This window comes from Sturnira hondurensis, unplaced genomic scaffold, assembly GCF_014824575.4.
Source record: "Sturnira hondurensis isolate 20B ecotype Veracruz unplaced genomic scaffold, ASM1482457v3 Scaffold0006413, whole genome shotgun sequence".
Taxonomy (NCBI): Eukaryota; Metazoa; Chordata; class Mammalia; order Chiroptera; family Phyllostomidae; genus Sturnira; species Sturnira hondurensis.
The window spans coordinates 49902548-49915322 of NW_028079044.1; the positions used below are offsets into that span (position 1 = coordinate 49902548).

The following is a 12775-nucleotide window of genomic DNA, read 5'->3' on the forward strand; positions in this document are numbered from 1 at the left end:
TCGCTGGGTGACCTTGCACCTGCCGCTTGCCCTCTCTGGGCCTCTGCCGACTGGTGTCTGAGTGTAGCAATGCTGTAATAGCGGCGCGGGGCGCCCCCAGGGCCGGAGAAGAGCACCCGGGCAGGAAGAAGGCGCCCAGGACGCCCCCATCTTGCCGACTAGCAGCCCAGCCTAACCGGCCCCACCCGGCGGCCCAGACCCGGAGCAGCTGGGCGTAGAACCTCGGGCGTGGGGCGGGGGCGCAGCGCGCAGGCGCGGCGTGCGGGACCGGTGGGGCGGGGCGGCGGGGGGCGGTGGGGGGCGGGGCCGGGCGCTCGGCGCCGCGGCTCAGAGAGCGCGGGGCGGCGCGCGGCGTGCGGGTCGCAGTTGAGTGGGGCGCCGGCGGTGGCGGCTGGCGGGGCTCGCCCGGACTGCCAGAAGCTCGCCGAGCGCGCCGCTCGCCCGAGGGCCCGCTGATCTCGCCGGCCCGCGCCCCCTGCGCCTAGTGCGGGAGCGCGGGGCCGCGTGCGGGAGGAGCGGCCGCCAGCGCGGGGCACTAAGCGGGCGGACACCCCCGGGAACCGGAGCTGCACGGGCGGTATCCGCCCCGTGCCGCCACCGCCGGGCCGACTTCCCGGCTTGGCTCGGCCGCGGCGTCCGGCCCGGGTTCCGCGGCGCGGTCGGGGTTTGCGGGGCTGTCGCTGCCCGCCCGCTTCGAGTCCGCGTCCCGGGCCCGAGCGGCCGGCGAGCATGGAGGAGAAGTACCTGCCAGAGCTCATGGCGGAGAAGGACTCCCTGGACCCCTCCTTCACCCACGCTCTGCGGCTGGTGAACCAAGGTGAGGGCACGCGCCGCCGGCCCTTTAATGTCGCCCGCGGCCCTCGGGGGCCAGAGGAGTGGCTTCCCGGGGACTTGGGGACAAGGGAGGGTCCGGACCGAGTAGGAATGAGGGGGCTGGAGGGGTTGGCTGGAAATGGACCTCGCAGTGACTCGGGGTTCCCAGGTAGCGATCTGGGGGCATTTGGGTGGGGATCCGGGAGAATATGGGACACCTAGGGAAAGCCCGAGATGTGAATTTGGGAGACTTGGAAGGAGAAGGCTGGGCGTTCGCACGAGACTTGAAGGCAATTCTTGGGGACTCGGAGGATACCCAAGGGAAACTTCTGGGTAGAGGACAAAGAACATCTGGGGGCTTTGCTGGGGCGGTGGTTGAATTATGTCTTTGGAAGAGGAGAGTGAGAGGGCTCGGGGAACTCGTGTTGGTTTGGGTAAGGACCTGGAAAAGCAGCTGGAGGAAAATGGAAGGGATTGAGGGGATCAGATGCAGAAGAGGTGAAGGGGCAGGTGCTCCGATTGTTAGCGAAGTTTGAAGACCATGGAGGAGTGGTCCCCTTTGGGTAAGGGGACCCACTTTGGAGAAGGACCCATGGGTCCTAGTGGCAGAGCCCGGTTTCCTCTCCCACCCCTTCGCTTCTCCCAGGTCTGGGCTCCCGCAGCCCTGGTGGGGGGAGTGGGTAGTCTGCTCTCCCTGGGGGTCAGGGAGTCATGACAAGTGCTGCTTGAGGCTGGCTCTGGGAAGGGGCAGGAGGGGGGCAGAGGCTGGCACAAGAGCCCCTCTCCGCTCTTCGGTCCTCATTTTGGGAAGAGCTGGGTAGGGGACCCTCATCGGTGGCTGGCTCGGAACACTGGCCAGGGAATCTTAGTGGCTGGTGACATTTTAGCACCACTCTAGCTAACTCAGGGTGCGAGCAGCCCTGGGAAGTACAGGACCCGGGTACAGGGGCTCGACAGAAGTGAGCCCACGCAGGACAGCATTCCCTGTCTCATTCCTCCAGCAGCCGGAGGTCTCTTCCCGGATGGAAGGTAAATTAAGTCTTCCTTCCCTGGAGCCGTTCTGCGCTCCTCCTGTGCCTGGAGTATGTGTTTCAGATGAGAAGGGTTTGGGGGCCACTGGTCTGCTTTTCCTCCGGGGGAGGGCAGGCTCCCTGTCCAGTCCGATCTGTCACCTTTGGCGTGGATCACTCTGCAGTGACAGTCTGTAGTTCCGGAGGTAAATCCGGTTGGCTGGGCTCAGCGCTGGCTCTGGCTCTTTCATTGTGGGAAATGAAAGATGAGCAGACGTATTTGGTTTGTAGGTAGGTATCTGCGCTTTAAAACAGTGACCTCCGGTGTTTGCCTAGTGCAGCCAGTTCTTCCTCGTGGAGTACGTGGTGGCTGATGGTGGCAGCGGAGAGAGACCGCCTGTCCCTGAGAACATGTGAATTGTGGAACAGGGATCGGCTTACAAAGCTTTCCCTTGTCACTGTACTTGTAGGCTCATTGTGATTTCTTTAATCGAATGGGCTTGTGAGAAAGTAAGAGGCAAGCCTTCTTAAATGAGGGGCAAGAATCCAAGTTCAAAACCCATGCTCTTCGCAGAAGCTCCCCAGTTAGGTCGGCACTCCCGGCTCTTTCTGGTTCCCATGTCTTTTGTTGCCTGCCGGGCTGTCATTTCTGTGAAAGAAAATGTCTTTGCGCGGCGTGGGAGGTCAGCGGCATTAGAAGTGTTCTGGACAGTGGGATCGAGTGAGCTTTTCCGACCGGAGAGGCTGAATCAAAGTTACCTTGTACTCAGTTAAGGAGGCAGTTTAACTGAGAGTTTAATGAGCTGTTTTAAAAGTCAGGACTATTTTTCTGGGCTGTGCTGCCATGGGACTGCGTTGCCCAAACCTTCCAAGTTCTTTTGGCTTCTTTGTTTTTACTGGGGCTCATGGCTTCCAGTTAGTTGAAACGTGTATTGGACGATGTTGACATTTAGTGTGGTTTTTAAAGACCTGTTAAACTTGATCACCTTAATTTTCCATTAAAAATGTAATTCTTGTAAGAAGTACAGTCTCACATTGAACAGTTATGTGAAGGAAGCAAAGAGCTACTCATATGCTCTTATTACTGTTAATTTAGATTACTTCAGACTAAAAGGTTTTTCCCTTAAATCATAGGCTGATACCCAGAATGCAAAGCTCTGTCATTTAAAATATTAATTATGCTGTTATGTGACTGCGGAGTTACAAGTGCATTTCTAAAAATGTCTTAAGTCTGAATGGGAATGGTTATTAGCAAGCTTCAATCTTGAATCTGACAATCATCTTGTTATTGGCTAGAGGGGAGCATTTGAGATCTTAGGGAGCTGTATTTCTGACTGTCTTCCTCTAAAGGAAACTCTGTTTTCAGAGGCCATTCCGGATCTCCATCCTGGAATCGGTATTCTGGCGCCAGCCGGTACTGCGATGAGGTGTCGGCCGCGCGAATCTTTCACCCGAGTGCTGAGCGGGATCCGGGCCGCGTTCATAGACAGAGCAGCTCCGAAGGCTGACGCCCCCTCAGGTCTGCAGGGTCCTTTCAAGTTTCCACGTGGCTTCGAGGCTCCTGCTGTCTGGTTCAGTTCTCACACTGGCACCCCTGGGAGGCTGACATGGACATCTCCATTTGCCAGGGGAGGGAGCTGAGGGCTCTGCTCCACGCGCTTGCAGGCAGCTGAGGTGGCTTCACGGTGAGCCCGGCCCTCTCTCTCTAAGGTCATTCTTCTCACCGCTTGTGTCTCCCCCAAAAGATGGAACCGAGTCCTTGCACATGCTAATTTCAAACCTGCAGACATTGACATAATTAACACACTTGCTGCCAGTTGACTTCTCTGGATTTTCCCCAAATTCCTTCTTTCTGTATGTGTCTGGTGGTTCTTCTGGGACGGAGCGGACGCTCACGGTAGATTCCCCCAGCAGGGCTCCAGGGCTCGCCCAGAGGCGCTTTGGGATCCAGCCCTCCCTTGACCAGCCAGCAGCACTTGGTGACAATGGGACAGTTTATAAACGAGGGGTTGTCACTTTGGAAATAGTAAGGCTTGGTTAACATCGATCAACTTTTCTAGCTGAATTACTTTTTCCCTAACAATCTTTAAGTCAAAACGCGAGCAGGGAGGACGTGGAGATACGGGATCCTGAGAACAGAGGTCGGCTTCCACACTTTTTCCGGGCTTGGGTTTTCTGATGGGCCTTAAAGGGGACTGACTTTTATTTTTATTTTCTCAGCATAGCAGGCTCTCCTTCCCTCCACCGCCCAAATAGTGACTACTTTTTTTTTTTAAACCAGAAGTAGTGGGTAATGCTTACTTGGTGTGAAACCAAATCAAAGAAAATAGGCTTTGCTCTTCTCTTCCCACCCCCACCCCTCCCCCACCCTCCCCACCCCTCCCCCACCCTCCCCACCCCTCCCCCACATACACAGGTGCCTCTGCCTTGAATCGACACTGCAGGTTCTTGCCAAGGAGGTTAATTGGAGATGAAAGCCCTGCTCCGTATTTTATATTATATTTGCTGGTAGGGGATGTGCTGACTCCAACTAAAAACCATCTTCAGAAATGTCTTACGCATTATAATTTAATCCAGCTCTTGGTATGCCTTTGGATGGTTTTCAATACAAGCCAAGTCACCATTAAATAAGATTACATAACCCTGTATTTTTAATTATCGGGTATCATGTATGGATTGGTGGCTGGTTCGCTGCCGAGTTCGCTGAAGGGGGCCGTGAGCAGAGGGAGAGAACAAAGGAGACAGGAGGAGGCGGCCTCCTGGTGTCCAGATCGACGGAGTTCTTTTCGTCCGTATTTTACAGTGAATGTTCCGATGGCATCGATTTCTCTAATATTCGGACTTGGTGTCACTCAGGGTACATGCCGGGGGCAGCGTTGTATAAAGGGGGGCATTGACTCTGCCCTGTGTGCAGCTCCATGTAGCAAAGCCCAGGGGTCAGAGTTTAACATCTGCGAATCCCTTTCTTTGGAAAACACTTGATTTGCCTGAATGTCGTGAGGTGCGTGGAGTGGATGACAGTGGCAAAGCACTGTTCAGGTGGGGCGCTTTCACCCCGAGGAGGAAGTGCTTATTCGGTGTGTAGTTGTGTAGGGATTCGTGGGATGACTCACACTTGTGGAGCATCCCTTTCTGACTTTTCTTTAGTGGGTCACAATTCACAGTGACCTGGTGGCCATGCGTTACCACGCCTCCATGCCTGGGCTTCGGTACCGAGCGTGCTGAGACCCTGCCCTGCTGGGTCCCGCTGGGTCCCGCTGGGTCCCGCTGGGTCCCGCTGGGTCCCGCCGGTGGAGGGAAGCACACTGTCCAGCTCAGCAGACAGGCTCCCATGCCCGGGGGCGTTAGCTCCAGCGAGTTTTAAGTTTACAGACGCCTCCACTATAGTCCTGAGGAATGTCTCACTAGCCATTTAGCTGTCTTCTTATTACGTGTGGTGGCCAGAGGCTTAGATCGAGCCGCGTCAGCCGAGGGACACTTCGAGCCGCCTCTCGGTGTGTGAGTTCCTACGGCGACAGCTCGGATGTGTCGAGGTCTTTTTTCAGTCGTAGAAGCCAAGATGCCAAAAGCCCAAGTGACTTACCTGCGGGGACGTTCTTAGCAAAGGTCTAAATGGAGGCTCAAGCTCTGTCCTCTGGCACCTTGCTCTTTCAGTGTGCCACGGGGTCCTTGGAGGTTCAGGGCACACTGCGATGGGGCAGGTAGTTCAGGACAGACAGAGGAAAACCCCAGCCTCTCGTGAGCTGTTTGCTCTGTTCTCTGTTGCCTGTGCTGGAATTGACAGATAAGTTATACAGCACCATTTTTTATACTCAGTCATTCAAATTCCCACCCTAAGGTACCCGGATGGGCTACATTGCCCGTTTTCTGGTCCCCCTAGCTGCCGGTTCTCATCACTCTGCTCCTGGGGTCTCTGGTCCTCCCCGGGAGGGCGGAGGGCGTGGGCTCCTCCTGGCCTGACTTCACTGCTTCTTCAGCATCTCCCATCAGTCATGGTCCAGGGCCCGCCCCTCGTCAGCACTAGGCAGTTGTCCACGCCCACCTTCCTTTCAGCACCAGGTTTCAGTGATCCTATAGGAAGGAGAATTAGTGTAGTTGGTGGTCAAGGAAGAGCGTTGCTCAGTGGGAAGTTGGAGCACCTGAGCTGGGCGGAGGGAGGACGGGAAGCAGGTCTTCTGTGGATGCGAACCACCCACACCTGAGAAGGGCGGCCTGGAAGTCAGGGCTCCCTCCTGGGAGGGGTGAGAGGATGTGGGCGCTGGCTTTGAGTCTGGTGATTGTTTACTTTAGTCTTTCTCGGGGAACTCGTTCAGCTTGTGCGCTCTAATGCAGTTAGCTCTCCTTCCTCGAAGCCCTAATGACATTTCTCACCACAGACCCAAGCCAGAAATCTGGAGGCCCTTGTCGAGTGCCAAATAAGCCTTCTTACCTGCAGGAGCAGCTCCGTCTTGGGTGCCGGGCAGACCCCTGACACGGGAGCGATTGACAGAGTGGGGCTGATGCCAGCAGCATCCTGGGTGTCCGCGCCCTTTGGCCTGTCGGTGCCTTCCTTCCCAGGGACGTTGGCAGGGTTTACATTTGTTACCAGTAGAACAGAAGCTGAGTGTTCTAAGCATCATCAGGCATAAAGATTATAATCGGAGCTGCCAAATTGAGGGCCCCTCTGGGCCAGGTGCTTCCTGTGCCTCCTCTCTGACCCCAACATGACCTGCAAGGTAGGGGGTTTCATCTGTTTTTTTCCAACCAGCCACCCGGGGCTCAGAGACTTAAAGGGACTCGCCTCGTCAAGGTGCACAGCTTAATCGTGCTGAAATTTTAACCCACGTCTGTCTGCAGTGTTTTGATAAGCTAGGCTCAGAAGAGATGAAAAGACAGAACTTAACGTTGCTGTTTGTTTTTGAGTCTAAGTTTCATTAGAGTGGAAGCCAGGCAGGAATTTCCGATGGGAGGATGCATTTTTAAAAGAAGTTCCAGAAAACATGTTTCACCAGAAGGCAAGCTTGCCACGCCGCTGTGCTCTCTGGCAGCTCACTTCAGTCTCGAGTGAGCATTTGGGGAGGGGGTTTATTCACGTGCACGTCCACAGTCCGGGAGAGGGTGGGAGTCCCTGCTATCCGGAGAGTTAGTAAGTGGTGCCGGTCGGTCTGGGCTGAAGGCACCTCTTGGAGGAGTGTTTGGGTGCTCTGCTCGGCACGGAAGCGATGGACAGTGTGATATCAGGGATTTAGAGTCCGTTTATGGCATGTTTAGAGATTCTCTGTCTTCTAAAAATAGGCTCTGAAAAGAAAAAAAAAGTGTGTCAGGAGCGTGCAGGAGCACATTCCCACAGACAGTGCCGCGGGCTTTCCAAGGGGGGCCGTTTGAATATACTGACCTTGCAGTCACTGGTGTTAGCAGTTAACATTCGTTCATCAAGAGCTTGTTCTGGGTTAGATGCTCTATGTACATTATTCCATTTAGTTCCTGGACAGTCTTAAAAGAGTGAATCATTTTGCCTTATCTTACAGATGAGAAAACAGAGGGCAGGAAGGTCAGATAATTTATGTGAGGTCCGGCAGCTGCTAAGCCATGACCCAGGGTCAGACTTGCGTCCGCCCACCTCCACAGCTCACCTGTGAGGAGTGAGTGGAGGCAGAGCTCTCACCGAGGCTGGAGTTTCATGCCCGAATTCTCTGGGAGATTCTCTGCTATGGTCTTGGACGGGTGACCTGTGAGCAGGGCAGATGCCGCACAGAGGGGCGCAGCCAGTGGTGTGACAAAGCAGGGCAGGGACTTGGTGACCAGCGGCAGCATGGGAGGTCTGGCGGTTGGCATTTTTGTGGGAAGCAGCCTCCTTACCAAGGGGAGAGCTGGTGCAGAAGGGGCCGTGCAATTGTGGGCGGCGACAGCCTTCCAGTCAGTAACCCGGGCAAGTTCATTTCTTGGCATCTCAGTTTCCCCATCTATGTACTGGGACCTTATACCTCCCTGTAGGGCTGTTTTCGACAGGTACAGAGTTTCACACCCAATAGGTGCTTCAGAAACAGTTAACAGCACATTTCATGGAGTGGCCTGAGTCACTTTCCAGACAAAAAGTCTACAAAACTAATTTAATATGTAAAGCATCAGGCTTCATCCCTTGTGGTAATTGTATGTTACTAGGATGATTTTGGTTTTCCAGTCCCAGAACTGTGGATGGAGAGGCCCATTCTTTAGGAGGCGTCTCTCATTAATAGCCTGCACAGAGTCAGCGGCAGTGCCAACGGGTTTTTGTGAAGCCGGTCCAGCGCTCGGCCCCTGATGCTAGAATTAGCCAGCGAAGCTTCCATACCCAGGTTCATGGCTGCACATCTCAGACGCGTCTGGACACTCAGCAGCGCCTCTCTACAAGCTCAGGGTGCCTTCCTCTGCATCCTCTGCATCGGTAAGCTGCACATTTCCATAGCTTCTCACCAATCAGCCCCTTGCTCTTTCAAGGACCTGGAAAGGTATTCTGGCGTGTCATGGTTGCTCTTCCTTAGTGTGATAAAGAGCACGAGCATGCAAGGTCACCCTTTTTGATCTCTCTTGTTGCTGTAAATCTTACATTTGGGGTCACTGCTGGTTCAGGCTCCCATGGAGAAATTAGAATGGAGAGGAGCAGGGGCAGTTTTCATCTGCATCATTTTTCCTTATTCATGTGTTTCAGTGTTTACGCCACGTGCATGCCGCTCTCTGTCCACTAGATGGCGCTCCGCGTAGGCGGGTGCCCTCTTGGTCCGCCCTCCTGGCTGCTCCCTCAGTCCGCAAGTTTGCTTGGCTTTTGATGTTCACGTTTTGATATTAATCGTTCGTACTTGTGATATATTAAGAGGCCTGCTGTGTAGGGAGCATTTGGGGAAAATCAGGACTTCCTTCAAGCCTGCGAAGGTGTTTTGCTGTTCTCCTTCTGCAGAGGGGCAGCGGGAGGCTGGGGGGAGGGAGAGCCCCCACGCCTCAGTCTGCGGTGCCCTGAGAAACTGCTCTGAGGGCCCTGGACTGAAACACGTTTCTCCAGGAGAGCGTCGGGGTAGCCCAGCTCACGTGTGCTGCTTTCGCACTCTGTTCGTTTCCCTGGAGGAAGTCACAGTCCCTCCCGACAGTTTCTCGCACAGAAGTGTGTAAGATGCTCTGCTTCGTGCAAGGAGGCAGATGAAAGTGACAAAAGCTGGTGTGGAAATGCCCGCCTCCTCCTGTTGTTTCCTGACTCGCGTGGGCTCAGGGACTCGGTCGGTCCCAGGCAGGAAACCTGGGTTTGGACAAAGCCACGGTCGTGTTTGTTGTTTCAGAGCCCACAGCGCTCTAGAGCGTTCACTGAGATGGCTTTCGTTTTTCTCGTTTACTCGGTCAGTACTGAGGAGGGTCTGCGCTGCAGAGCTGGGCAGAGCTGGGCAGAGCTGGGCAGAGCATCGGGCCCGCGGCTCCTGGGCCTGTGTCCTTCCCCTGGGTGGGGCGGGCAGCCTGCCTCCCGGGCTGTCACTAGGGTGCGATGACAGTGATTTACGTTTGTCTCGTCGTACTCTGCATTCTTAATATCTACGTGATTTACATTTGCTTACTTTGGCTGTGCATTGTTAACATACAGAATACACTTGTATGGAACAGGAGGTTTTATTACGCATGTATGTTTCTCTTCCGCACATGTTATCTTTTCGGTCTGAATTTCATATGTCAGTGCACGGTATCGCCTGCTGGTGATACTTTTCAGGGTTGGCTTTCTCCCACCTCCCCGTGCCCCCTCCACCCCTGTTTTCAGTGTGGGTGTCCTCAGCGAATGGAAACAGAAGAAAGATACTTAGGAAAAGCCCCTCTCTTCTTTTGTTTACCTACTATGTGCAAACCGCAGAGACCTAAAAATGATGCTGAGGTATGATTGGCTGCTTCCTGAAAAGGGGGGTGGGGGCTAAGGACGCAGTTTTAAGTCAGTCGAGTCTTGAGTTCACATCTCAGCCCGGCCCCTTGGATGTGGGGACCCCTCTCAGCCTCGGTTTCCATGTCTGCAAAATGGCGATCAAAACAAGATAAAGCCTCTTGAGTTTTTGTGGAGTCTGAGTGAGTCGTGTGAAGAGTTACTTAGTGTTGGGCCTGGCCTGCAATAGGACAGAGTAAGTGGTCGCTGCCCCTTCATCACCATCATCATCATCTTAATTTCTCATCAAGGGATTTCTGACCCGGTGGGAGGGTAACCACGGAGTGAGGAAACTTGGAGCGAGAGTGTGTTCAGTGCTGTGGTGGAAGAATGCATCGGCTTCTTCCTGGCATTAAGGTACGTAACCGGAACAATTGTAAGCTTCTAGAAGGCTTAGAAGGACGGTGCCCAGGACCCGGTGCCCCCGCTTGTTGGCATTTTCTCACGTCTGCTTTGCCCTTCTCCCGGGATGTGCGTTTTCACAGTGCGTTTGGGAGTTGGGTGGGTGTGTCCCTCGGTGCTCTGAATACTAGACACCCTGGTGTGCAGTGCCCGGGTGTCAGGGCCTGCCCTGTGTAGCCGCAGTTACAATGGAGCAAGGGGTCCATGATGGCGTGGGGGCTTTATCTGGTCCTCGGCCCACGGGCTCACTCTGCCCCACGTTCTGTCTCGTCTTTTACAGGGTCCACGCGCGCCCTCGGCCGTCGAGCGTCTTTAGGGTCTTACTTAATTCGGGAGACGGGCTCTGTCTTCCTGTGCCTGCCGCACCGCAGTGTGGAATGCGGCACGGGCCGGTTTCTTGTGGACTCTGAGTTGGGACTGGCCGGTGTTTCCGGGAGATTGGATTCGTGTCCTTCTCTCTTTGGGCAGGAAGTGCCCTGTGGTGGGGTGTCCTCCTCGGTGCAGCCCTCGGGGGGCACCGCCGCTGTGTCACTGGGGCCCGTTACGTTCAGTCATTCCGCTAGCGGGGGTGCTTGTCCCCACGATAAAGTGACTCATCGCCTGTGCTTCTGTGGGGAGGTACTCTGAGGCCACGTGAACACTCGCTCCTCATCACACTCCTCCGCACCAATTTTAGCTCCCGTTAATGATTCTTGCCTGAGTTAATTATTACTGCCATGGTCATAAGACAGAGATTTTCTAAGGCAGCCATTCCGTCTACATTTACGGGTCGACATTCTGCTGAGAGGGAACGTTTTCATTTTTTCTTTCCTGTCTCCCTCCCTCGGTCTGTGTAAGTTCAGGGACTCCTCTGTAATTCAGCCGGTCGTGACCCTTCCACGCTCACCGTGTAAATCGGCGCTGAGCTGGTCTCGGGTTTGGCCATCGGGAGCCCTTTACCCTGGCTCCCGGGTCCTGTCGACAGGCTCAGCCTGGACATTTCCTTTGATGTAAACATTCTAACCACTCTTTGTCTTGGGCTCCCTTGTACTTGGCCTGCCGGGCCTGGAGCCCGCCGTCTTGCGCAGGGTGGGGTGACTCAGGAACCAGGGCCTGGGTGGCGGTGTCTTGTCTCCGGAGCCTTTCTCTGGACGGAGCCAGGAGGGGGCCCCGTGTCAGTGGTGTGTGGCCTCTGTTTCCGTGTGCAGCGCTCAGCCCAGGGCCAGCAGACGGTCTCTGCGAATGGCCGGCTAGTGAATGTTTCCTGGGCTGTCCCTTCTACTCAGTGGAGCTGTTGTAGTGCAGTGAGCAGGTGTAGGTGGTACGCGACCGAGTGAGCATGGTCCCACGAACTGTGCGTGGGCACAGGCAGCGTGCGGGGTCTGGCTGTGGCTGCAGCATTTATTGAAAACCTGTGTTAGGCCCTGGCTGGTGTAGGTCAGTGGATTGAGCACAGGCCTGCGAACCAGAGGATCGAGGTTTGATTCCCAGTCAGGGCACATGCCTGGGTTGCAGGCAGGTTCCCTGCAGGCCAACTCCCAGAAGGGGACGCACGAAAGGCAACCATACATTGATGTTTCTCTACCTCTCTCCTTCCCCTCTAAAGATAAATAAATAAATAAAATCTTTTTAAAAAAAGAATTTACATTAAAAAACAAAACAAAACAAAACCTGTGTCAGCGTGTGGCTGTGTCAGTGTGCGGCTCACCAGCCTTTGTCAGGGCCCCAGGTGACTTCTGAGAAAGGGTGAGGAGTGGGAAGCTTGTTTAGGCTCAGGGAGTGGGGGGTGTGGCCCAGGGGTGGGGAAATCTGCTGGGCAGATCCCCCACCCAGAGAGCCCTTGGGGAATTCTCGGTCCAGACTTCTGGGAAGCCATCAGGAGAAGGCAGGGAGGGCGTGCGTCCTGGTCTTTCCCCCTGGCCTGCAGCGTGCCCAGTTCCCCCTCAGGAGGGAGTGCGGCCCAGACTAGGCGGGGCCCCACCTGGCTGGCACTCCTGCTCCAGGGGGAGTGGCCAGGCTAGGAGTCGTTGGTAGTACAGGGTGGTACGCGCTGTAAGGCAGACGAATCCCTGAGGTATCAGAGCCGGAGCTCTGCTTCATCCCAGGGAGACAGGCCTGGTGTGGTCGTAGAGACACCTTGGGCTGCAGAGTGAGACCGACCTGCGCTATGACGAGAGTCAGGTGGCTTCCCGGAGTCTCTGTCCCCATAATAAGCCGTGGACGCCCCTGCAGCCTGCTGGGCTCCGTCTGGCACGGAGGAGCAAGCCCTACCCATCCCCTCAGTGTGTCTCCAGCACCCACAGTGCCTCCTCTGCACATCCGTCACCGCCTGGTCCACACTGGAGGTGACAGTGATTTGTCGGGGCGACCTTGGTCACTGGAGTCCACGCTCCTTCTGTTGGGGACACTGGCTTCTTTGGAGTCAGCACAGTGCCTGGGAGACGCAGGCCCTCAAGAGCGGGGCTGGAAGGAAGGGTCCCCTGGTCTCAGTGTCTTCTCAGAGCACCAGGGCCATCCCTGTCTCAGGATGCTTTGGTGAAGGACGATGGAAGAGGGTTTTGTTTTGTTTTGTTTTGAACTTGAGTGGCTGGCTACCAACTGGGAGGAGAGGTTGCCATTTCTCAGGCAGGTGTGCCCGACACGTGCACCCTGCACCTGCGGGTTT

General features: G+C 55.3%; 1 protein-coding gene across 4 annotated transcripts in view; it reads left to right on the forward strand.

Moving 5' to 3' along the window:
- The first annotated feature begins 352 nt into the window (after positions 1 to 352).
- Positions 353 to 12775, forward strand: part of KHDRBS3 (KH RNA binding domain containing, signal transduction associated 3) — a 116038-nt gene continuing 103615 nt past the window's right edge. For all 4 annotated transcript variants that reach the window (XR_005066841.1, XM_037048594.1, XM_037048595.1 and 1 more), the window contains exon 1: positions 353 to 817. Coding sequence is in view for 3 of the 4 variants with exons in the window: in XM_037048594.1 (XP_036904489.1) it covers positions 730 to 817 (88 nt within the window). In the remaining variant the exon portion in view is untranslated. The remainder of the gene's footprint in view (positions 818 to 12775) is intronic.